At 41.1% G+C, this 24,360-nt stretch overlaps 1 protein-coding gene across 5 annotated transcripts in view; it reads left to right on the top strand.

Annotated features, from left to right (window-relative positions):
• LOC131240349 (protein-tyrosine sulfotransferase-like) overlaps positions 1-20,588 on the top strand; it is a 39,839-nt gene extending 19,251 nt beyond the window's left edge. For 4 of the 5 annotated variants that reach the window (XM_058238510.1, XM_058238509.1, XM_058238506.1 and 1 more), the window contains 5 exons: positions 5,384-5,427; positions 5,968-6,033; positions 6,166-6,285; positions 8,066-8,200; positions 20,120-20,588. In XM_058238510.1, the coding sequence (XP_058094493.1) occupies positions 5,384-5,427; positions 5,968-6,033; positions 6,166-6,285; positions 8,066-8,200; positions 20,120-20,257 (503 nt within the window). In that variant the 3' untranslated portion in view covers positions 20,258-20,588. The remainder of the gene's footprint in view (positions 1-5,383; positions 5,428-5,967; positions 6,034-6,165; positions 6,286-8,065; positions 8,201-20,119) is intronic. The other variant, XM_058238508.1, reaches the window with a different exon arrangement.
• Positions 20,589-24,360: the final 3,772 nt, after the last annotated feature.

Here is a 24,360-nt window from a genome sequence, read left to right as displayed (position 1 = left end):
CATGTTTTCACTATAATTATAGTGTAAACTAGTTGTGTGGGCCCTATCATGATGTTTTCATTACATCCATTCCAACCATCATGTACGCCATTTCTCGTTTGGCCATTGGCCCAACAATCAAGGCAATCCATGACTCTGGAGGGCCACACAAGTAGGAAAAGTCGGGAAGGGGCATTCGTGCCATCTCAAGTGTTCCCTATGATGGGAACCACTTGGGTCATGGATTAGCATGATTTTTGGCACATGGCCAAACATGGTAGGGTATGGATGATGGTTGGAATGGATGTCATAAACGCATCATTGTGGGACCCACAAAAGGTTGTTGCATCACAGTTGTGTTGAAAACTTTTGCACGATCATTTCCCTATACATTCTGGTGCAACTCGGTTATGGAGTCAATGAGATCTCGAGACCCAAACTGCAAAGGAAAAAAAAGCATACTCACAACAATAATAGAGTAGAGAGGGAGAACTTTTATTGATATCAACATTTTCTCTTACAAAGCTTAAAGAAACAACACATGTAGAAAAATATTCGAATCTACCAACTCCTACACCACTAACCCCCTTTTATAGATGCTTAAGAAATCCTTGATTGAAATCTCTACAACTAAGAGAATCAGTCACAATTTATTGCACCCTAATCTAATCTTTCTTCATATGGCAAAAGTCTAAAGAAAAGCAAACATGGAAAGCAATCAAATCTCTAAATCTAGCCCATATCTTCAATCTAGCTCATCACATCTTTAAATCAGCCCCCTATATCTCCCCCAAAATAGTAAAATATAATATAATCTCCAATCTGTAAATAACCAGCCCAAAAATCAACACATCTTGGGCCTATGGTAGGTTATGGGCCTGCATTATTGACACGAGTCCTATAATGGGCCTACATGGGCCGTGAGCCTACATCAATTCCCCCCAGGTTGGAAAGAACTCGACTCCGACGAGTTAGATGCTTCATACAAGCAATATAGGTCCGGATCCAATCTTTTCAATTCATCGCCCATGATCCCTGTGCATTCAGAATAGGGCTTGTTCTTCCATTTCAATAAGTATTGCCTGTATTGGCCCCGTCGAGTGTTAGCAGTTTTCATTTGCAACACTTGTTCAACTGCTTCCTTCTTTTTCTTTGGGAGTTATTTAAATGTTTATCCATATTGATAATGGCTTCATTTTGCATGTCAGATGCCTCACCATGGTACTCAAATAAGTCCACCACATTGAAAGTCGACGAGATATCTAAGCCATCTAGCAACTTGATTTCATAGTCATTGTCACCCAACTTCCTCTTGACTCGGCATGGACCAATCTGCTTAGACTTGAGCTTATTATAAGTTCCCCTTGGAAACCTTTCTTTGAGGAGATGGACCATAACTAAGTCACCTTCGTTATATATCTTCTCATGCCAATGTTCATTCACAGCTTCTTGATACCTGGTATTGTTCCCTTCAATCTTCTTCTTTATTTGAACTTCCAAGTCTTGGACGTGCCTGGCAAAAGCATCAACATCTTCGCTTACTTGATCTTGTACTAGTAATGGTACTAAGTTAAGTGCATGATGTGGACTTCTCTCATTTACGATTTCAAATGGAGATTTTCCAGTAGTACGATTCATCGAGTTGTTGTAGGTAAACTTGGCTTGAGATAAAGCCAAATCTCACTGGGATATGTTGTCACCTATGATACTCGTTGGGGTTACCAAGGCTCATGTTGACTACCTCAGTTTTGCCGTCTGTTTGGGGTTGATAAGTGCTAGAGAATTGAAGCTTAGTCCTCCCCAATCACTTCCATAAAGTGCGCCAAAAGTGGCCCACAAACTTCGAATCACGGTCCAAAGTTATTGTTTTTGGTACCCTGTGAAATCGCATAATTTCTTTGAAAAATATGTTGGCGATATGCGTGACGTCCATCATCCTTTTGCATGGAATGAAGTGAGCCATTTTTGAAAAACGGTCCACCACAATGAAAATCAAATATGCTCAACTTTGAGTCTTAGGAAGACCTAGAATGAAGTCCATAGAAATATCCACCTAAGGCGCGACTGGAATGAGAAGTGGTGTATAAAGGATGGTATTTTGCACATGACCTTTGGAAACTTGGCATCAGTGACATTGTGCTACGAACCATTCAATGTCATGCCGCACATGTGGCTAATAGTATTTTTCCTCCACCATGGCCAATGTTTTATCCCCTCCGAAGTGTCCACCCAGTCCTCTTCTGTGTAGCTCAGATGGGATATTTTCTCGCATTGATCCTTCGGGAATGCATAGGCGAGAAACCTTGAATAGATATCCATCCTGTGAGATGAATTCACACTTTGGATCTCGACCATCCACACATCTGTCAAGTATTTTGCCAAAAATCGGTTCCTCTTTGTATTATTCTTTTAATGCATCGAATCCAATGACCTGCACGACGAGATTTCCTAGCGTAACCACTCTCCTACTCAAAGCATCCACCACCGTGTTCTGGTTTCCAGCTTTATGATGAAAAAGGAAGGTATAATCTTATAGGAAAGCCGTCCACTTCGCATGACGAGAACTCAGCTTCTTTTAGGAGTTGAGATATCTCAACGCCTCATGGTCCGAGTATGGAATGAACTCCCGATGAATCAAGTAATGTCTCCAATGTCTTAGTACCTGGTTCATAAAATTCAAGATCATACGTGGAGTAGTTCTTCCATGCATCATTAAGCTTCTTGCTAAAAGAAAGCGATCGACTTTCCTTCCGGACTCAACACGGCGTTAATGCCAACATTCGAAACGTCGCTTTCTACTTCAAAGACTTTATTAAAGTTCGGAAGTGCAGGAACTGGAGCTTCTGTCATCTTTTTTTTTATGGCACAAAGGCTTCGATCTGCTGCTTTAGTCCATTCGAACCTGCCTCCTCGCATGCAATCAGTGATAGGTGCGGTGATGGTGCTAAAATTTTTGATAAATCTCTGGCAAAATGTCACCAAACCGTGGAAAGAACGAACCTCCGAAAGGGTTTGTGGGGTGGGCCACTCCACAATAGCCTTGATTTTCTCTTGATCAACCTTGATCCTTTCTACAAACACAATATACACCTAAAACACAACACTATCAGTAAGGAATGAGCACTTTTAAAAGTTAACAAATAGTGACTTCATCCATAGTACATCAAATATTGTTGTAAATGATAAAGATGAACAAATGCATTAGGATTAAAAACAAGAATATCATCAAAATATGCAACTAAGAACTTTCCCATAAAAGGGCAGAGTACCTCTGTCATCAGCCTCATGAAAGTGCTTGGTGCATTTGAAAGGCCAAATGGCATGACGAGCCACTCATACAATCCATCTCGAGTCTTGAATGCAGTCTCTCACTTGTCCCTGGGCCGAATATGCATATGATGATATCCGCTCCGCAAGTCAATCTTTGAAAAGGCCTTTGCTCCATGCAACATGTCTAGCATATCGTCCAAGTGAGGGATAGGAAATCTGTACTTGATAGTAATCTGGTTGATTGCACGGCTGTCCATGCACATCCTCCGAGATCCATTTTTCTTAGGGGTTAATAATGCAGGAACACCACACGGTGACGTGCTTTCCCAAATTAAACCCTTTTGTAGTAACTTAGTAGCATGTTGGTGGAGTTCGACATGTTCGGTTGGACTCCTTCGATAGTGCGCAAGATTCGGTAGGCTTGAACCCAACACTAAATCAATGTGATGCTAAATGTTCCTTGTAGGAGGAAGTCAATGTTGGACGTAGGCCAGTGGGGCCCACTTGTGAGCAATCACTAGTGGGTACGTCCCATGTTTTCTCCGGTCTCTTCCTTTGAATTAAATTTCAAATTCAAATATGAATTTGATTTTTGAATTTGATTTTTAATTGAAGATAGGGATTTGATCGGATTATTTGGCCTTATCCCAATCTCACCCAAACTCTCCTTCCTTTGTTATAAAAAGGAATGCGCTTCTCTCGTGTAAAGCATTGAGTCATACGATAAACCAAGAGTATACAGAGAGATACTGTGTGCGCTATAGTCTGTCCATCTTAGCTTGTCCTTGGGACGATTTGATCCATAGATCGCAATTCGGGGCCACTTATACCGTAGGATCAGAGTTGTGAATAGATCCATCTGCTCCAGTAGTAGATAGGCGGGCCGTTGGAGCGTCAATCTTTTGCTTTGTGAGGGTTCCAAAACTCGTGTAGACCGTCAGATCTTGAGGGCTCACCTTCCGCGCTTCCCTACAGTCCAACTAGGAGTTCTTTAGGCACCAAGTCTATATTCATGAAGAAGCCCTTGTATATATACAAGGAGGAACATCTGTCTGCTTTGTGTCTTCTTTAGCAACCAAGACATAGATGATGCCAGTCTCTTTGCTTTTCTCTTTAAATTTCTGTACATTGGGTGATTTTTTACTCTCTTCTTTTTTCAGATTTGGGTGTTGGAAGATGTTTCATCGGATGCAATGTGATATTAACACCATCCTTTATGAAGGAATAGGTGTTGACCCGAGTCACGTATACCATATCTCAATCCCACAATCATGGTCTCCCTAATAAAATGTGGCATGCTTCCATGGGGGCCACGTCACACCACACATCATCCCTATACTTAGATCCAATAAAGAAGGAAACTAAGCACCTGGAGTTACCAAAAACTTCTCCTCCTTTGTTGAACCAACGAATATGATATGGTCGCTGATGTTTATGTTCTTTGAGTTTTAATTTGTTCACCATTTCTTGTGAGACAATGTTCTCTAGTACCAAAGTGGCGCAACCCGGATATTGAGTCAATGAGATCTCGAAACCCAAATTGCAAAGAAATTTTTGTAAAAAAAGAATACTAACAAGAACAATGGAGTAGAAAGGGAGAGAACTTTTATTGATATAAACCTTTTCCCTTACAAAGCTTAAAGAAAAAGCACACTTTGAAAAATATTCAAATCTGCCAACTCCTATGCCACAACCCCCTTTTATAGATCCTAAAGAAATCGTTGATTAAAATCTCTACAACTAAGAGAATCAATCACAATTTATTGCACCCTAATCTAATCTTTCTTCATATGACAAAAGTCTAAAAAAAAGCAAACACAGAAAGCAATCAAATCTCTAAATCGAGGTCATATCTTCAATCTAGCTCATCAATCTTTAAATCAGCCCCCCATATCTCTAAAAAATAGTAAATTATAATCTCCAAATCTGTAAATAATCAGCCCAAAAATCAGCACATGTTGGCCTATGGTGAGCTATGGGCCTACGTTATTGGTGGGTCCTACAATGGGCCTAGATGGGTCTACATCACATTCATAGATACACGCATATACAAACACAAACAAGAAAATGTATCTTAATTCATCCTGGCCAAGCAAACATAGTTCTCCTAACAAAATTTCTGCTTCTGCTGCAGAGCTGAACTCCTCTTCTGGGCCTGATAGTTCAAGCCAGCTGCAGGTAAGCAAAGATGGATTCATTTTACTTAATTTGATTAAAAAGAATTACTTCATACTCAAACATTTGATGATGATCATCCTCACAAATATTGTCCACTTGGCATACAAGTACCACAATCCAAACCATCTAAATAGAGAGCCCCAGTGTAGTTGGATCATAATCCAAAATCGGACTGCAAGAACAATTGCAGCTGGCCATTTGGTGACCATCAAGTTGACTGACAAAATGAAAATATATTAAAGGTCCAAATTCAACAAACATGTCCATCAAGCAGAGGTTAGGATTTTCCGGTTAATTCGATTTTGGGGCTACAGCTAATCTAAGTTGCTAATGTAAAGAGGAATTCATTACTCATTAATATTCATGATTTGGACGGTTCTGATTGAGTTACGTGTAAGCTGTCTGTAATGGATGGGGGCATGTCTATGAATCATCGATGCTCAGACATATTATCAAATAACTCTTCTTTGATGAACATATTATGTTGTTTTAAAATCATTACATCAGCAGTCATTCTTACCTTTATCTTTTACACCATAGAGTAGCATTGCAGATGAAAACACCAGCGGAATTCCGATGGGAAATGTCGAAACCCGAAATGAAAATGTAAGACCAGTGTTTTTTTTTTTTTTTGGTGGGGGGTTAAAAACTTTAGAACTATTGAGTTCCTAAATTTAGATTTTGTGAATGAGCTTTTTTTTTTTTTTTGGTGCTAATATGGAATCTTCAACATTTCAGATGACAGTTGTAAAACTGATGGAAGCTTATGAGGTTTGCAGTTCTGGTTTCCGGAAAACTCTTTCAACTCGACGAAACATATCATTTAAGAGAATCTCTATAGTAAACTTTTCAGATGAGGTACAATACACATACTTCTCCCAAAAGTTATTGGTTGAAAATGCACAACTGAATTGAAATATGAACTTTCAGTTTAATCGAGAGGAAATTTTCTTTCCTTTTTTTCTTTTTTTTTTTTTTTTTTTTGTGTTTTTGTTTTTTGAGACTTAATGATTTTGATTGATATAGAGAATTAAAATTTAAAAAAGTACATGGGCCAACCCAAATATGCTTACAGAATAAACAATGATATCCAAGGCGGATGTACAAGTTGTCCCAATTCCCAAGCATCTCTTTGACCATATCTGGAAATCTTGCCTTGAGAATTTTATTTATTAGCGTATCTACTGATGAATTTGCATCTTCAAATATTCTAGCATTTCATGCCTTCCACACACCCCAAAGAATGCACAGTGACAAGGACCGGTGTTCCAAATATCGGTGATATTATTGATAATATTCACTCCTTTCACACACCCCAAAGAATGCAGAGTGATGACGACCGGCGTTCCAAATATCGGTGATATTATCATTAATATCTCCAATATTATCGGGTATTCCTAGTTCAGTGATATAGAAACTGCTGGAAGTATACAAATTTGCGAATATTGCCAATATTTTTGATAATATCAATGATACTTGGCGATATTATCGATATCAACGATACTTTGAGAAGAATCCCTTGTAAAAGTTTCCCGGTATCAGTGATACCATCAGTAATATCCCTGAGAACAACGATAATATCATCGATACTGGGGAAATATCCATAAATAGGTGAAAATTGACAGAAAATTGGAAAGAAAATAAAAAACTAGTGGAGATTTTTTATTTTTTTTTAATTTTTTGGAATTTTTTTCCTTAGGTGATTTTGATCACTCTTGGTTTTTACTAAATAAAAGTTTGGATTTGGGGAGAAATCTCGACTTGAAACAAAAAGAGGCCAGAACTCAAAGGCGGCGAAAAAATTCATGGAAACTTCTTTTCTTTTCAAATGTTAGCATGGATTGCAATGGAAATTCAGGTGGATGCATGATTCTCATGCATTGACATGGATATGTGGCGGAAAAAAAATAAACATTTAAGTGGAAAATTGGGGAAATTGAGAAAATACTATTTTTTTTTTTCTATTTTTATATTATGCAATGCGTTTTTTACTATTAATCAATGTGAAAATTTTATATAATAATGAATGTTGGCCAATCTATTGATTGGCGATAAATTTTGTATATTTATTTATACTAATTTTTTCGATAACACGTGGTTAGGCCCTTATAAAATGGTAACTTATTATGTATAGTTATTTTTTTACAACATTTTGATTCCTACATGTGTAAACACGTGTCTTTTGACCTCTCCTTAAGTTTCATTGAAAAATTCGACCTTTTTCTCAACATTTTCCCAATGTTTCCCATAGACAGAGATATTTTTCTGAGTATTGGCGATATTGATACATGTTTCCGTATCCCTGGTCATCAATACATGTTTGAAAAAGTAGTAGGACTACATTGAAATTATACAAAATTATATATAATAAAGCTAAAATAAACATATCAAGGTTCCAGCCTGTGCTTGAGGCTTCAGTTCTTTAAAGTTTGAGGTTTGTTACATAGATTGAGCAGTTCTAGTAATTTGGCAATGCAACGATTTTAGGCATTATTAAATGCCTATTCTTTTCTTCTTCTTCTTTTTCTTCTTTTTTTTTTCCTCGCATTTGACCATGTTTAACTCAAAAGGGCCGGATTGTACCAGCTATTTTCTCTTTTGTATCATTATTGACTAATGGAAATTTGGGGATTAACAGGCACGCCTTCAGGTTCCTGAAACAGTTCTCCAGCAGATACTTTTGCTAAACAGCCTTGACGTGGAGCTTTATAAGCATGCTCAGGACATCTTTGCACAGCAGCAGAAACATCTTGCCGAGAAGTTGGTTAAAGTGGTAAGTCTGGATTCCTATGATTGTGTTAGGTCACATATAATACAAATCACTCGTATTCAGTTGTCTATCTTCCTGAAGATCCACCACATGCTTCTCTCGGAGATTGTAAAATCATAGCGTATCTAGCAAAACTGTTCCAGCCCTCCGCTTCGCCGTTCTGTTTAGATGATCATTGGAATCAAAAACTAGCCAGAAGATTAAGACGTGCTTGAATGTACAGTTTAACAGAATCAGGATAGTTCAATGACATAGAGAGGGAATGGCCAAAAGTGGAGGTAGGGGCATTGTAGTCTGTAATAATAACCAACCCCCAATTACAATTCCATGTGTCTCAAGTGTTGGGAAGCATGAGCCCTCAAGATCTGATGGTCTACACGATATGGAACCCTCACGAAGCCGAAGATTAACGCTCCAGATCCAACGGCCCACCTAACTACTATTGGAGCAGATGGGTCTATTCACCCCTTTGATCCTACGGTATAGATGGCACCGGATCACGATATATGGATTAGATCGTCCCAAGGACAAGCCAAAATTGACAAATTACTGTGCACACTATATCTCTCTTTATACTCTCGGTATTTCTTATGATTGATGCTTTTTACGAGAGAAAAGTTCATCCCTTTTATAGAAAAGGATGGAGATGGGATGAGACCAGATTATCCAGTTTTCTCCTTTTCTCCCATCCAAAATCAATTTCAATTTTGAATTTGAAAAAACCAACTGAAAAAGGAGGAGGCCAGAAGAGGCCTCAAAACATGGGACCCACCCACTAGTGATTGCTCACCAGTGGGCCGCACTGGCCTACGTCCAACATCTCTCACTCAATCACATTATGGGATAGGTACAAAAATTTGTCCATCTAACTCGCCTAATAACAATAAAAAACCAAACATCGCGATCAAAAGAATCAGAGGCGTGGGACCAGATGGATCACCGTAATCTTCTCACAGGTGCTTAAGTACTAAGTGACCACCTAAGTAATACTCAATAACCCAAGCTTTGTAATGCCTGTCCTAGTCCGCATGACCACACCGGATGGAGTTAACTCCCGATCTGGAGTACTCGGCCAACATACGCACTTATCTAACTTATCGAGTTATTCTGAAAACTCGATTTTTCACAAACTTTGACTAAAATCAATTTAAAGCAATACTTATATATATGCTTTTTAAGAAAAAAATATTGTTTGCAAAAGTCTAATACAACCAACTCGATACTGTCGGCGGATAAGTCTTCAAATGCGCATTTATAGTTCTGGAAACTTGGTATAGCGGTCATGGGATCTTCCCCACACAGATGTGTAATTTAGAATCAATTAAGCCGCTTTCCTAGCGTAACTGAGTCTGTCCAATCAAGGACCTTTTTTCATAGTACACTAAAGTAGCGACACTCAATTTTATCCTCATATACACAATAGGAGGGTAGCTGAGGACACAAAAGTCACCTACGGGACTAGCTACTCGCACGTTGCAATGATTAGATCGAATCAAAGCAATCTATAGGTAAAAGGTCCCAACACGTGACTACAATCCACGTCGTAAAGTAGACAATACTAGGTGTTTGTCGGGTCTACAATACGCAGGTCATTCTACATGAGGTACGACTCATCTCATAATCCTCATAACCTGGCTATAAATTCAGGCCCTAACATTGATCGCATGAAAAAGAATGGTGTGATTATATTATTTGACTTTATCGGTCTCATCTTCAATCTTTTTAAGATTGTAGGCGGATACGACTCACTCATATTCTCGTCCTTTATTATTCACAATAAAGAGAAGTCCATACCTTCGTGTATGAACATGGCCCCAAATGTACCTCTTGTACATTCAAGGTTGGTCAACCCGTGTGAGTGGGTGACCGGCCTGCCGATAAAAATAGAAATCCTACATGATCTCAAGGTAAATGCTGATGATCTACTTACCTAGTTTATATTAGTGTTCAATACTGAATAAATGGAATGTGTTATTTATTAATGAAAGATCAAAGGTACTAAAAACAAGTACATCACTCAAGCTTTCCTCAATCCCATCTGTTTGACATGAACCTTAAATAAATCTCTGGTTATAGGTTTCGTTATGGGATCGGCCATCATCTCCTTAGTAGGAATGTAGTTGAGGGCAACCTTCTTATCTCTCACTTGATCACAGACGTAGTGATACTTGATCTTAATGTGCTTAGACTTCTGGTGGTGTTTAGGGTCCTTTGCTAAGTCAATGACAGAAGTATTATCTATCTTTAGCAATATAGGCTGACGAACACTCGGTACAACACCTAGACCCAATAGAAATCTATGAACCCATACACTCTTAAACTGCAGTACAACATGCAATGTACTCGGCCTTCATAGATGAAAGAGCTGTGGATGTCTGTTTCTTACTCGACCATGAGATAGCTCCTCCTCCGAGTAAGAATACATATCATGAAGTAGACTTTCCCTCGTCGGCGTCATTACCCCAAGCAGCATCAGAATATCCTTTGAGCTCGAGGCTTGTGCCTTCGTAACACAACATTAGGTCTTTTGTTCCTCTGAGATAGCGGAATATATGTTTGACGACTCGCTAATGAGACTGTCCCGGGTTACTCTGATAACGGCTTACTATGCCAACTGTATAGCTAATATCCGGTATGGTGCAAAGCATAATATACATTAAGCTCCTTACTGCGCTTGCATAAGGTACTGAGGACATAGCCAATTTCTGGGCTTCAGTTTGGGGACACGATTTCCTATCCAACTTGGTAGCTTTATCCATAGGAGTTTCAACAGCTTTTGAATTTTGAACCGCTTTAAGATCTTTTGTATATGGGTGGCTTGAGACAAGCCTAAAAATTTCTTAGGGCAATCCCTGATGATTTTTACCCCAAAAGTAATGTTGGCTTCACCGAGGTCTTTCATCTCAAAGTTCGAGAATAGTCAATTTTTAGTCAATATCAACAATTACATGTCATTACCAGCTAGCAGGATATCGTCTACATATAGAGATAGTATTAGAAAGGATCTTCTTGACCATTTCATGTATACACAATGATCTTCTTCACTCATCGTGAATCCAAAAGTGGTGATGGCTAAGTGGAACCTCATGTTCCACTGTCTTGAAGATTGCTTCAACCCATAGATAGATTTCAACAACTTGCAGACTTTCTTTGGATGTTTTTTTTTCACAACCCATGGGCTGTTACATGTATATCTCTTCGTCTAAATCACCATTTAAGAATGCGGTCTTTACATCCATCTGATATAATGAGTTTAAACTTGCGACAATGGACAAGATCATGCGGATTGATAAGAACTTTGCAACAGGTGAAAAGGTCTCCTCGTAATCAATGCCTTCTTTTTATGTAAAACCTTTAGCAACTAATCGTGCTTTATACTTATCCACTGTATCATCTGCCTTTCTTTTGATCTTTAGTACCCACTTATTACCCATCGCTTTGCGATTGGAAGGCAGATTAACAAGTTCTCAGACTTTATTCTTTTCCATGGAAGCGATCTCTTTGTCCACAGCAGTCACCCAATCGGTCGAGTTAGAAGATAATAAAGCATCCTGATAGGAATCAGGTTAATCATCATCAACTGCAATGTAAGAGAATGTTTGCCCCTCAATATCGAAGTATTTTCGGGGAATCAATCCTCTTTCGCTTCGACGTAACTCAGGAGCCTGCTGAGATGTCCTCCCACTGTTCTGACGAACTATAGGAGCATCATCATCTTGAGAAGTAGAACTCCTATTCTCATGAGATACATTGGGTATTTCAAAAAGTTCTTTTGGAACCTTTTTGCTGCATTCAGTTAGGTATCTATCTTCAACGAAGGTCACGTCCCGAGATTCTATCTCAATCCATCGTCCATGGTCCTCATAAAATATAACGTATCCCTTTGAATGCATAGGGTACCTATTTTCTGCTCATATTAGGCCCCTACTATGAGTGCACCATCAATAAAGAGTGGTACCAAATGAGCGGCCCATATCCCATGTACATGTGCTACATTGCTACAGGCGACATGGAAATCGGATTGCGTACCGAGTAAACTCTCTTGGGCATACCGCAAATGTATGTGGATTATCCACGCCGTCCATCCATGTGGCCCACTTGATAATTATATGTCTTATTTTTCTTCTTAAGCATAAATTTGAGCTCGCCAGATGGACAGACGGTTTGGATACAACACATACCTCGTGATCAGACCCACAAGACTTACTGACGTCAATAAAGAAGCTATATAGCTGGTGTGATGTACATCAGCCAATCTGCTTCTCACAGCAGCTATATAGCTAGGTGCGTCAATACAGCAACCTTATAGTTGTGTACGTTACGGTGGCCGTATGGTGAGTGTATAGAAATCTTTTAATTGAGTGCATCACGGTGGACGTATGGTGAGCAGACAACAATCTTTTAATTGAGTATATCACGGTGGATTGTTTTGAACCGTCCATTAGCGATAGAGTAGGCATGTTTACCACTTGGAACGGGCGGGCTTGCTTCGCAGCTTGTGGGCCTGACCCCACAAGGGAAGCATTTATCACGATCTATGCATGCATCCTCATGAATGGTTGGAGATCATGATCATCGTTGGCCATAGCTCATCCAATGTGGATCCCATCAGATAAAAGCTCTGGATTATAAAAAAAAAATATGCCCTGGATGTACGAAATCTAGCACAATAGAAAACTGCATGGTTTTCCCATGCACTTGGGGCTCATGGTTCAGTGATCCAAACCTTGATTTGATGGGGAATGCCTGAATCTTCCAGATCTTAGGACCATTGACCTTTATTCTTGTAAAATTAGGCTCAATGATCCACACCTTGATCTGATGGGAAATGCCTCAACAGGCATGAAGCAGTCCGCTATTGACCCGATCAAGCAAAAAAAATATATGATGCATAATAAATAATGATTGGAATCCATATCATCCAAATTATTAGGCCGTGTTAGTAGGTATTGTACAAAACATGCACATCCAAGAGTCCAAATTTTACACGTGTATATGCATCCACGTAGGCCCAAATTTGGTGCATATGTGCACATCAAGTCACTGTGCGCACACTGATCTGATACTGTTCAAAAAAAATATATATATATGAGCATGATTCCAATAAAAAAAGGGGGCCACTTACCTTTTTGATGAAAATTATAATTCGGGGATCCGCCGTTAAATCGCTCTGATACCACTGTTGGGAAGCGTGGAAGCATGAGCCCTCAAGATCTGACAATCTACACGATATGGAACCCTCACGAAGCCGAAGATTAACGCTCTAGATCCAATGGCCCGCCTAACTACTACTGGAGCAAATGGGTCTAGTCACCCCTCTGATCCTACGGTATAAATGGCCCCGAATCACGATCTATGGATTAGATCGTCCCAAGGACAAGCCAAAATGGACTAATTACTGTGCACACTATATCTCTCTTTATACCCTCGGTGTTTCTTATGATTGATGCTTTTTACGAGAGAAAAGCTCATCCCTTTTATAGAAAAGGATGGAGATGGGATGAATCCAGATTATCCGGTCTTCTCCCTATCTCCCATCCAAAATCAAATTCAATTTTGAATTTGAAAAAACCAACTGAAAAAGAAGGAGAGGCCTCAAAACATGGGACCCAACCACTAGTGATTGCTCACCAGTGGGCCCCACTGGCCTACGTCCAACATCAAGTTGGCTTGAAACAATGAAAATTGCTTTTGCACCCCTTTCATACATAACTACGTAGCATGCATTAAACATGTGAAGTGCATATCAAAATAACCATTCCAGGTAATGGGGATAGTGGAAAGAAGGTGTTAGTAGCACTAACATTGCTTCCCATATTCAGTTAGTTTGCACCAGTAGCATAGACGACATATGTCCATAAGCAACCAACTAAACAGCCGGTCGGCATCAGTGACACAGATCCTTGCTTTCCCATTCCATATGCATGTGGTTTCTCTCACCCCACAGGTCATATTTGAGTCTATAAATACTATCCCCCCACCCTCCCTCTCGCTCCGTTTTTGGGTGGGAGGGTTGGTCGGTTTTGAGTGCATTTTTTTAGGATGACCAAAAAATCATGCCCTACGCATACATAATGACGCATTATTGCAACAACTTGTTTAAACTGCCAAGTGAAGAGCAGAGCATCTCATTCTTTTTCATTATTTATACATCTCTTTCAAGGCTACATTTGTACCTTTCTCGACTATGGCCAACAAGTTGTTCTATGTTACCCTCAACATCAAGCAGATATTATCTGGCTAAAAATGTATTTCTATCAAAATAGCTATGCGATCTTTCTATTGGGTCTTACCTAGCTTTGTTTAGGATGTCTACTTGGTTGTTGCCAATTTTGGGTCTGTACATATATACAGGTCATAGTCTAGTGCAAATATTTTCACTAAAATTGTGGTGCAAACGAGTTGTGGGTCCCACCGTGGTGTTCATGACATCCCTTGTGGCCATTTGGTCATGGTGCAAAAAATTAGGCCAATGCATGACTTAGGTGGGCCACACAATCAGGATCAGTTGGGAGAGTGTTGAGGGTCAAATATTGCATATTAGACCCCAGTTATTGTTTGGTTTTACGAACATGATAATGTTTAATGTCCTATTTTAATCGTGTTTGTGTTGCAAGGTGATTTTCAATTATTCTTTTTTTTTTTTAATAAGATAACTGGAACTGCATTAAAGAGAGGAAAAAAGGACAACTAAAGAAATAAGAAACACAGGAAAAGAACAGAAAAAAGGAAAGAAGAAGAAAAGGGCAACACTGCTGAGATAGCAGACAACCCCCTAACAACCTAGAAAGCTAAAATCGAAGGACCTTAAATCCTTAACATTAGAAGCCCATTCAATCACCAATTTTTTGGCCCTAGATCCCACCGCCGAGGCAGACGAGGAAACGTCCTCAAAACAACGGTTATTTCTTGCTTCCCAAACGGTCCACCAAATAGTGATAATGGGCATGCACCAAATGATTGACTTGATCTTCCCCAATTTGAAGCCATTCCAAGAAGAGAGGAGGCTAGTTGCCGATTCAGGAACACACCTATTTGCTGAAAAAAATCTGAGAGAACTCAGCCCGGATTTTAGACATGAACGAACAATGAACGAGTAGGTGGTTGACTGATTTAGCTGCACACATGCAACATAGGCAAACATTCACAATGTGCATGCCTCTCTTGATAAGATTGTCCATCGTGAGAATTCTTTTGCGATCGGCCAACTAAGCAAAACAAATAAACTTAGGGGGGACCGGGTACTTCCAGATGAATGGGGAGGCATCATGCACATGGAGAGACGCAGGGCAGGAAGCAGTGGAAAATCGCCCCAATTTCTCTAACTGCCAGAGCAGGCTATCCGGCTGATTTTTGTTAGGCGCAGCCCTGAGGAGGCACTCCAGAAGAGTCTCAAACTCCATAGCTTCAGTTTCATTGAGGTTTTTGGAGCTTCTGATGTTCCAAACTATGTGGCCAGCCGTGCAGGAGTAGCAGTTGATGATGCGGGTGTCTTTCCGGGGACAGACGATAGAGCTGCGGAAATTGGAGTTTGAGCGGTATCTCCCCAAGCCAGGGGTCTTCCCAAAACCGAATTGAAGAGCCATCGCCCAGCTCGAAACTGCTGTGCTGGATAACTGGATTTTTCACTTTAAGGATTCCTTTCCAGATATGGGAAGCCTTGTAGGACGACGAGCCTTTAGGCCACCGATCCCCCGGAGATGAACCATACTTTCCTTTAACTATCCTTACCCATTAAGCCTCCTTCTCAGAAGCAAATCTCCAGACCCATTTCCCTAACAACACGGAGTTCATCGTTTTCAGGTTCTTCACGTTAGCCCCACCCCCCCGAAGACCTTGCAGACTTCGCTCCAATCAAGAAGGTGAAACTTCCGCTGGTTTTCTTTGCCAAACCACAAAAATTCCCTTCTGATTTTATCTATAGTTGTGAGTACCTAGCCAGGGCACCTGAATAGAGACATGAAGTAGAGGGGGAGGCTAGACAGAGCTGCTTTAATGAGAGTCAAACGACCCCCCATTGACAAGTAACGACATTTCCAGGAGGCCAAAAACCTATGAAACTTGTTGATGATCCTGTCCCACATGAATTTCGGCGGCCGGCTCACAGAAAGAGGAAGACCAACAAATAGAGTTGGGAAGGAAGCTACCTTGCAACCCAAAGAGTCTGCAAAGGCCTGAAGCGTGGGAGAGGGAACGTTGGTCCCCAGCAACCTGGATTTAGACATGTTTATCCGCAGGCCAGAGACCGCTTCAAAACATCGTAGGGAAATCTGGAGATTATCAATATAATCAGTTGATGCTTCCGAGAAGATGAGGGTGTCATCCGCGAATTGAATGTGGGTTAAGGGGTTGGGGAGGCCCGGCATAGGGATTCTGCGCAAGAGACCTTCCTCTTGCCCTCTGGTCAGCATGGAAGACAGCGCGTCAGCGACAAACAGGAAAAGAAGGGGGGAAAGGGGATCCCCCTGAAGCAAGCCACGCGAGCTTTTAAAGAATCCTTTGGGGGATCCATTGAGCAATATTGAAAAGTGAGCCGAGCCGATGCAGGCAGCCATCCATCTTCTCCACTTGATCCCAAAACCCCTCTGGTAAAGCATATAGAGCAGGAAGTGCTAGTCAACATGATCGTAAGCCTTAGCGATGTCCAGCTTATAAAAAATGCCTTTCAAGTGAGACCTGTAACAAGAATGGAGAACTTTGTTTGCAATGAGAGCAGCGTCTGTAATCTGTCTACCCTTTATAAAAGCATTCTGATTGCAGGATATGAGATTGCCTATAACTTTTGATAAACGAGTAAATAAAATTTTTGCAAGGATTTTGTAGGGACTCCCTATCAGACTGATTAGTTTGAAGTCGGAAAAAGGGCTGGCACCTGCCACCTTTGGGATGAGGGAGATAAACGAAGCTCCGAGGCCCTTCGATAGTCTAGCTTGGCTGTGGAATTCCTGGACGAAAAAAAGCAGGTCCTGACGGAGCATGTCCCAAAAAGTTTGGAAGAAACTGATTGGAAAACCGTCAGGCCCTGGTGATTTATCCCCTCCCAGAGCATCAACTTCAGCTTTGACCTCCTCAGAAAATTTGGCTTCCAGATGCTCAGCTTCTTCGGGCTTCAGAGATGTGAAGGGCAAGTTATCGAGACACGGTCTCACCCAGTTCTCAGCTGATAGATGACGTTTGAAGTGAGCGATGGCGAGGGCTTCGATCTCCTTTTTGTCTTCAATTCTGGTCCCGCTATTAAAGATGCTTAGAATGGCTTTTGATCGAGTGCACATATTGGCCATATTATGGAAGAACTTATTGTTTTTGTCATCCTCGGCTATCTATCTCACTCTGGATTTGATCCTCCATGAGGCTTCTTCTTCTTGGGCTTTGATCGAAAGGATCTGAATTATGGCAATTCGCCTGTTCATAGACTCCGGCGATAGAGGATTGACTTCTGCCTCAGAATCAATCTTCTAGAGCTCTGACAGCAACGCACCATTTTCAATCTCCCTTTGCCTATCCTCCTGCTGGTGCCACTCCTTAATTTTGGATTTTAAGAGTTTGAGCTTGCACATAATTTTGTGACCATGACAACTCTCCACCTGGAACCCTGACCACCATTCTGTTTTTTTTAGGAGCCTGGACTAAAAAAGGGTACTAAAAGCATGGATTTGATGCTCACAAATCACCAAGGCAAGGGACGGATCCTAGGGGATCGAGATCGAAGAATTTACACCCCAAAGATCCAAGAAAATCAAGTGATCAACGATAAAGAGGCCTAAAAGTCGTCCTGAATGCAAGATCACAGGGTTTTCACCATCCGTTTAGTTCGAAACTTTATATCTAGCCTGAGGACCATAAAGTAACCGTACACGTAAAATTTCAGCCATTGGATCCTTGTAGAAGTGGCCCAACTCACAGATCAGCCCATAAAACACCGATCTGGGCCTACCTGATATCTGAATATGCTTCAATTTTGGTCTCAAACCCTTAAATGAGGTGGCAAAATGGATGGACGGAGCAGATTTCTCACATGCATTATAGTGGACCCCACAGGGGGACTTGCACGTACACAGTGCGGTGCACTCCCGCACTGCACCGGACCGCAAGTTCGGTCAACACACGGCTGACCTGATCCGCACCCGTCTTCACAACAGCGAGCGGACGCTATTCGCCGGGTGACCGTAGTGGGCCACCATCACGGCCCCATTGGATGATCAGGACCGTCCATTAGCTCCGGGAGTGGCCACAACCCTGGCCATGGTGACTGTTTGGTCCAATGCACGTGTACACATGTAGATCGCTGTCAAACGTAGGATGAACGGCGGGGTAATTTGATACAGTAGACTGCACCCAAACTCAATCAAAACCACTCCTTTTCGACCGAAATTTCGCCAGGAATCCAATGAACGAGGTGGATTTCTCCGAAAACATCACTGTGGAGTCCACTGAGCATCTCAGCCCAAGAAAATTCGCACCTTACGCACGTCCGGTTTTCCCGGATGTTGCGGGGCGTTGTACGGCCCAGATGATGATCGGATCTTTGATCTGAATCGTCCAACAGCTCGGAAAGGGGGTCTTTACCCTAACCATGGAGCCAAAATCAATTCTTGGAACGTCCACTGTCCGAAGATTTCCTCTAAATGCAAGTTGATTTGCGTTTTTTCTGCTTTTGCTGCGCACACAACGTGTGTATGAGTTACGCACTTCATTCCACCACCTCTGGCATGCACAACGTCCACCACCCTTTTCTCCTTATAAAAGGAGAGGAGAAAGAGCTGAAGACCATCCAGGTAGCCGTACAGCCGTGGAGGCGTGGAGGGAAGCAAGGAACGAGAGAGAGAGAGAGAGAGCGTGGCCTGCATAAAAGAGTTTTTCCTCCTTTTCTTTCTTTATTTTGTTTTATTTTTCTTAAGAGATTTTTAGTTTGATCATGCCTATGATTGGCTAAACCTCTTAGTTAGGGCTAAGAGGTGAAGCTTGTAGCGTGATGGGGTGTTTTCTACGACTTTGATTCATGCTTTATTGAACTCTCTTGGATTCTAGTTTGATTATATGGAATATTCATAGTTTTTAATGGTTTGTTGTGACTTAAATTACAATGGATCTGCGATAGCTTTGAGTATTTTTATGCTTGTATAGAGCTTATGGTCGTAGGAACGTTGTTGTTCACTATCGTCTCATGGACATGGTTGGATAATGGAATCCTCTCCTACGTTCATAACTCTCTCAGATTGGATGTGAATTGGTTAAATTCAGTTGTTTGCTTTGTCTCATGGGCATGGTTTTGTGATGGAATCAATTCTAATTCTCATACCTCTCATCTCTTGAAAACTAGATCAAAAGAAGTTTAGATTTGATTTGTAATATTATATCCTCCAACTGGATGAAGATGGAACTCTAAATCCAGTTGTGTTCTTGAATCAAGCATAGATTGCCCTGATCTCTACAAGTGGATCCTTGGCACCCTAGTTTCCCACTTTTGAATTTTACAAGTTTTAGTTTAATAATTCACCATTATTCTCCTACATTCTCCTGATTTAGATTACATCTTCTTCTAGTTCTAGTTCTAGTTGCTTTCAGGGATTCGACCTCGGTCTTACTGAGATTATTACTACATCGCAACCCTGTACTTGGGGTGGTGAACATAGAGGCAGGGCATGCCCTCTCAAGTGTTCCTGGAGGTGGGGAACACCTGAGTCATGGATTGGGATGATTTTTGGGCCCATGGCCAAACATGGAAATGCATACATGATGGTCAGAGAGGATGTAATGATGCTGCGTGGTAGGGCCCATGCAACTCATTTGCCCAACTATAGTGAAAATGTTTGCACTTGACGATGTCTCACCTTGTGAATGACCAACATCACTTCTTTAAAAGCATCAACTTGGCTAAGGAAAGAAAAGAGTATGATAGCTTGTCTTTAACATGTGCTGCAGGAAATACAAGAAATGTGGAGAGATTCATTCGGGGACAGTCCCTGGAAGGTCCTTCCGTTAACTATTGCAGCCTTCTTATTCCTTGCTCTCATCTTTTTCATTTTAAGTTCAAGAAGAACTTCAAAACTCAAGGTTTGAATAGCTATCCCATACTGTGAAGTGTGATCAACTACAAGTGTAGAGATTGGAATAGGTGGGTCCACCAGAAGCAGGTGTTGAGAAACGGCTACCAAGTAGGCTGCCAGTATCACCCGCTGGTCCATATTTTATTTGAAGATAGCCAAAGAGAAGCTCTGAATACAGAAAGGTGTTTTTTAAGGAAGGATAGAGAAACATATGGCTTGTGAGTCTCCCTTTCTTTTTATTATTATTATCTTCTTCTTCTTTTTTCAAATTTTGGGCAAAAGAAATTGACTTTTGTTGGCTGGCTTTTCTTATTATCTTTTGCATCATAAACTAATATCTATCAGTCGTGTGGCCCACTTTCTAATTTCAGCACATGAATTAGCTGTGATCATCTGCAGTACATGAGCCCATTTGATGAACATGTACTCAATGTACAGTTGGATGAACTACTAAACTAGCATCCTCTTAATTATCAGTTCATCACTGCCATTTCTTATAGTTCTAGTATCTGCCTTGCTCTTGCATGAGCATTCCCATGTCAGTGTTTATACATGTATCTAGGAAAAAACAACGACAAACAAAAAAAAAAGAGAGACGTTGATACTCTGGCAGTATGTAGTAGATGATCTGCAGGCACTCAGAAACCACAGCTTGGATTGTGTGATGGATGATACATAGGCACCACAGCCATTCAATTAATATTATTATTTTAGGTTTATAAACTGAGGTTTTGCTCAAATACTTCTGATGACGTATTGGAATAAGATACGTTGGGACTCCAGCCATTGGATTTGGGTTATTTTTCAATGACCCAAATTGTATATTTGATTGGGCTCCGGATAGGACCAAAATCACTTGGATTGAATATTTCAACCCTTTGATTATACAAATGTTATGGTGACCGTTCATGTTGAAAGCAAAAGAGCCAAATTATTGAAAGGCTAAAATAATCCAATTGAGGGCTTGTATTTGTCATCTTTCCACCATACATGACTGTTTGGACCATTGCATGATGACCCAGATTCAAAGGCAAAAATCTCAAATGTTTCATATCGCAATATGCCCGGATGTATTTTAGCTAATCTCCTATAATTGCTACATAATTCGGACATTTAAATTTTCATATATGGGACGTGTACAATGCAAGTGCCTGTATATCATCCATCATGCTTTGCCAGAGTATTAAATAATACTGAGGGAGGAAACAGATTAATAAAGTACTATTTTCCAGCAACATTATGGACTTTGATACTCTGTCATGTTACGACGATTGATGCGCAGGCACTAACAAGTTGTCCAAGCGGCGTACAAGCAACTCAAGCTAAACCATTGACGTGGTGTACGCTGATTTATATGGATTATGAACCAAATCTTACACTGATTCAACTGAACTAATCGATCAGTGGACATTTATCGGACGGTTGAGTTAGAACGACCCCACTCTCCAAATTCAGAGGTTAAGATTGTCCAACCAATCTGATTTTGAGAGGATGTTTAGCTAAAGTGGGTCCTGCAATTTGATCAGTTTAAATTAAGTGGGTGGATGCTAGGTATACAATTTCATCGTGCCTGCATATCAACCATCACTCTGCCAGAGTATCAAATAACTCCCCTAATGGAGAATAATACTACTTAAGAAGCCCTTGGCTGAAGTGGATTAGCTCTCCATCTGTGCATGGGGTGGCCTGGTTAGGCCCCACCTGGCTTGACACTATAAGGCAGAGGGCCCAATCTCAGCATGAGCCTGTTTTAGGCACGCCCAAACCTGAAAAAAAGATGGACAGCATGGAGTCCTCCTGTGCATTGTAATCATGGTGGGCCAGGATGATTGGGCCTGGCCCACCCACTCGCGCAAGAAAATTTTCTTTCGATTGAATTAGAGATGAGAGGCTTCCCACCGTAGAATTGAGATCATGTGATTACAGATGAATTGCCATCTGATGGTGGTAAGCAACGGCTGCACTGTTGCACCTGTGCCTTATCAGCCACCCAAGTAATCAGGCAATTTGTTTCAGCATCTGGCCCATGTACAAGATCCAAACCAGGTGTTTATTTCCATACTACCTTGAGGGGCCATACACCAAAACATAGCTCTTTTCAACGTTCAGGATCTCGACAGTGAGTATCCACCTTCCTTGATTGATAAAAGACCTCCATTCAATGGGTAGGATCATCAGATTGGAATGGTTCTTGGGATTTGCAGTCCAGCAGATGAACGTCCACGATCTTTTAGACAAATGCAATCTTGTGATATAAGTGATAGAACTGGAGATTTTGGCATGAGTCGCCAATTATAAATCAAGGTGTAAGGCTATCTATGGGTTGGGCCCGCTAATGGGCTTCAAGGCTTAACTTGGGCTGGAATTTAGGCCTGAGTAATGGCCCTAGTTCTGAAATATCCATTTACTGACCTAGGGTGGGTCTACAGCCTGTTGGCCCGGCCCGGCCCGATTTTGCATTTTAAGGACATTTTTGTCCTATATCATGCATGGTGGGGCACAGGTAATGAATAGCCCAGGTCTGGTACAAACATATACACGTGCTTGGGCTAGGTCTGTGCGCTCATAATCATCACGGGCCATACTCGGGCGGCCCGAATGGGCCCGAGCTGTGGGTCATGGTTAGGTCAGCTGTCAGCTCGTTGGTAGCCATCCGTACCCAGGTCAGAGAGTTTGTGTTGTACCAATCAGAATTTAATTTTCTACAATAGGTGCCCATTTTAGCCCATGGTTCAGTGATCCAAACCGTTGATTTCATGGACGCACCGTAGATAGCCATCACCAAAACTCTACTAGATGACATTCAACCAAAAAGCCATCCAATCCGAATGATTTTAAAGCAGATGATAATCCACAGTCAGACCCATCATATCAACGGTTCGGATAAATGAACCATGGGTCCTTGATCCAAAAATCTCATTTCAGAATATGCGCTGGGATTCCCAAAACCGTATCTAGGTGGCTGGAGATTTGTGGGCCTTTTAGGTGGACAAGATCGTTTCTCCCACATGCTTGATACAGGAGAAATGATAAGAAATTAGTATGTGGGTCCCACCTTAATGTACGGGTTCCTGCGTGCATGTATCTGGTTCCCCATGCCATATAAACGTTACATTCACGTACATAACATAATGTATGCATGTGTGCGTCTGATAATAGCCCATTTTGGCACTGATCGACTAAATGCTGGGACCATGGATTTCAGAAGCCAACAAAAATGTGGTGGTAAATGGCCAAAACACCCTTATGATATTAGGAATTAAATTACTTAATAGAAGCAAGTACATGGGTATATGCGTCATTTTAAGTACGGACACTCGAGTCTGTCTCGGTCTCATCAAACCACACAATGGGAAAAGGGCCAAGTTCTCTTTCGGACGTACCTGTCTCCACGTGGCAGTCGAAATGCTCTTGCCCCAACCGTAGAGCTGAGCGTATCATAATGCGATTGAGACCCTCAACCGTACACGTGGCAGGAGAGATTATGGATGAGGACCATCCATCTAGTGGCCTTTTGCCTTGGATGGTCATGGACTGGAAGTTGTAGCTATGGATATCCCTTACTATTAACTCTCCAATCTCAACCGTTAATAAATTCCTTTGTCAACGTCCATTCAAGGACCACTAATTGTACGTAAACGCATTACTTTGGGTTCTTTCTTTTTCAACCATTGGCCACCCATGATAGGGACAACGAGATGAACGGTTCTGATCCTTCTGTCTCTCCTGCCATCTAGACAGGCGAGTAAGGTCTATTTCATACCATAGATTTTTTTATTTTTATTTTTTGCCTTGGTTTCATATACATAGTGGACAGCCTACCCTTGAAAATTGCTGTATACATTGTGAAGATAATCTGGAGTGAAATGAGGCCAATCCACTTAAAAAATAAAGCATGTTATGTCAAATCATACGACTTTTGGAATAATGTATGGCCCACATGAGAAGATAATCATAGCAGTCTGATTATCTCCTGTGGTCTGTAGCCTCTCCAATTGATGTGGACCGTTGATCACTGGTGGACTATCTTGTGGATGGCCTGAATATTTTTTATTTTTATTTTTTAAAAAGGAGAAAGACTAGCCGTTCAACGGTCTATTGTGACACGGATTGGCA

This window comes from Magnolia sinica, chromosome 3 (genome assembly GCF_029962835.1).
Source record: "Magnolia sinica isolate HGM2019 chromosome 3, MsV1, whole genome shotgun sequence".
Taxonomy (NCBI): domain Eukaryota; kingdom Viridiplantae; phylum Streptophyta; class Magnoliopsida; order Magnoliales; family Magnoliaceae; genus Magnolia; species Magnolia sinica.
This window is presented reverse-complemented; position numbering and strand designations above follow the sequence as displayed.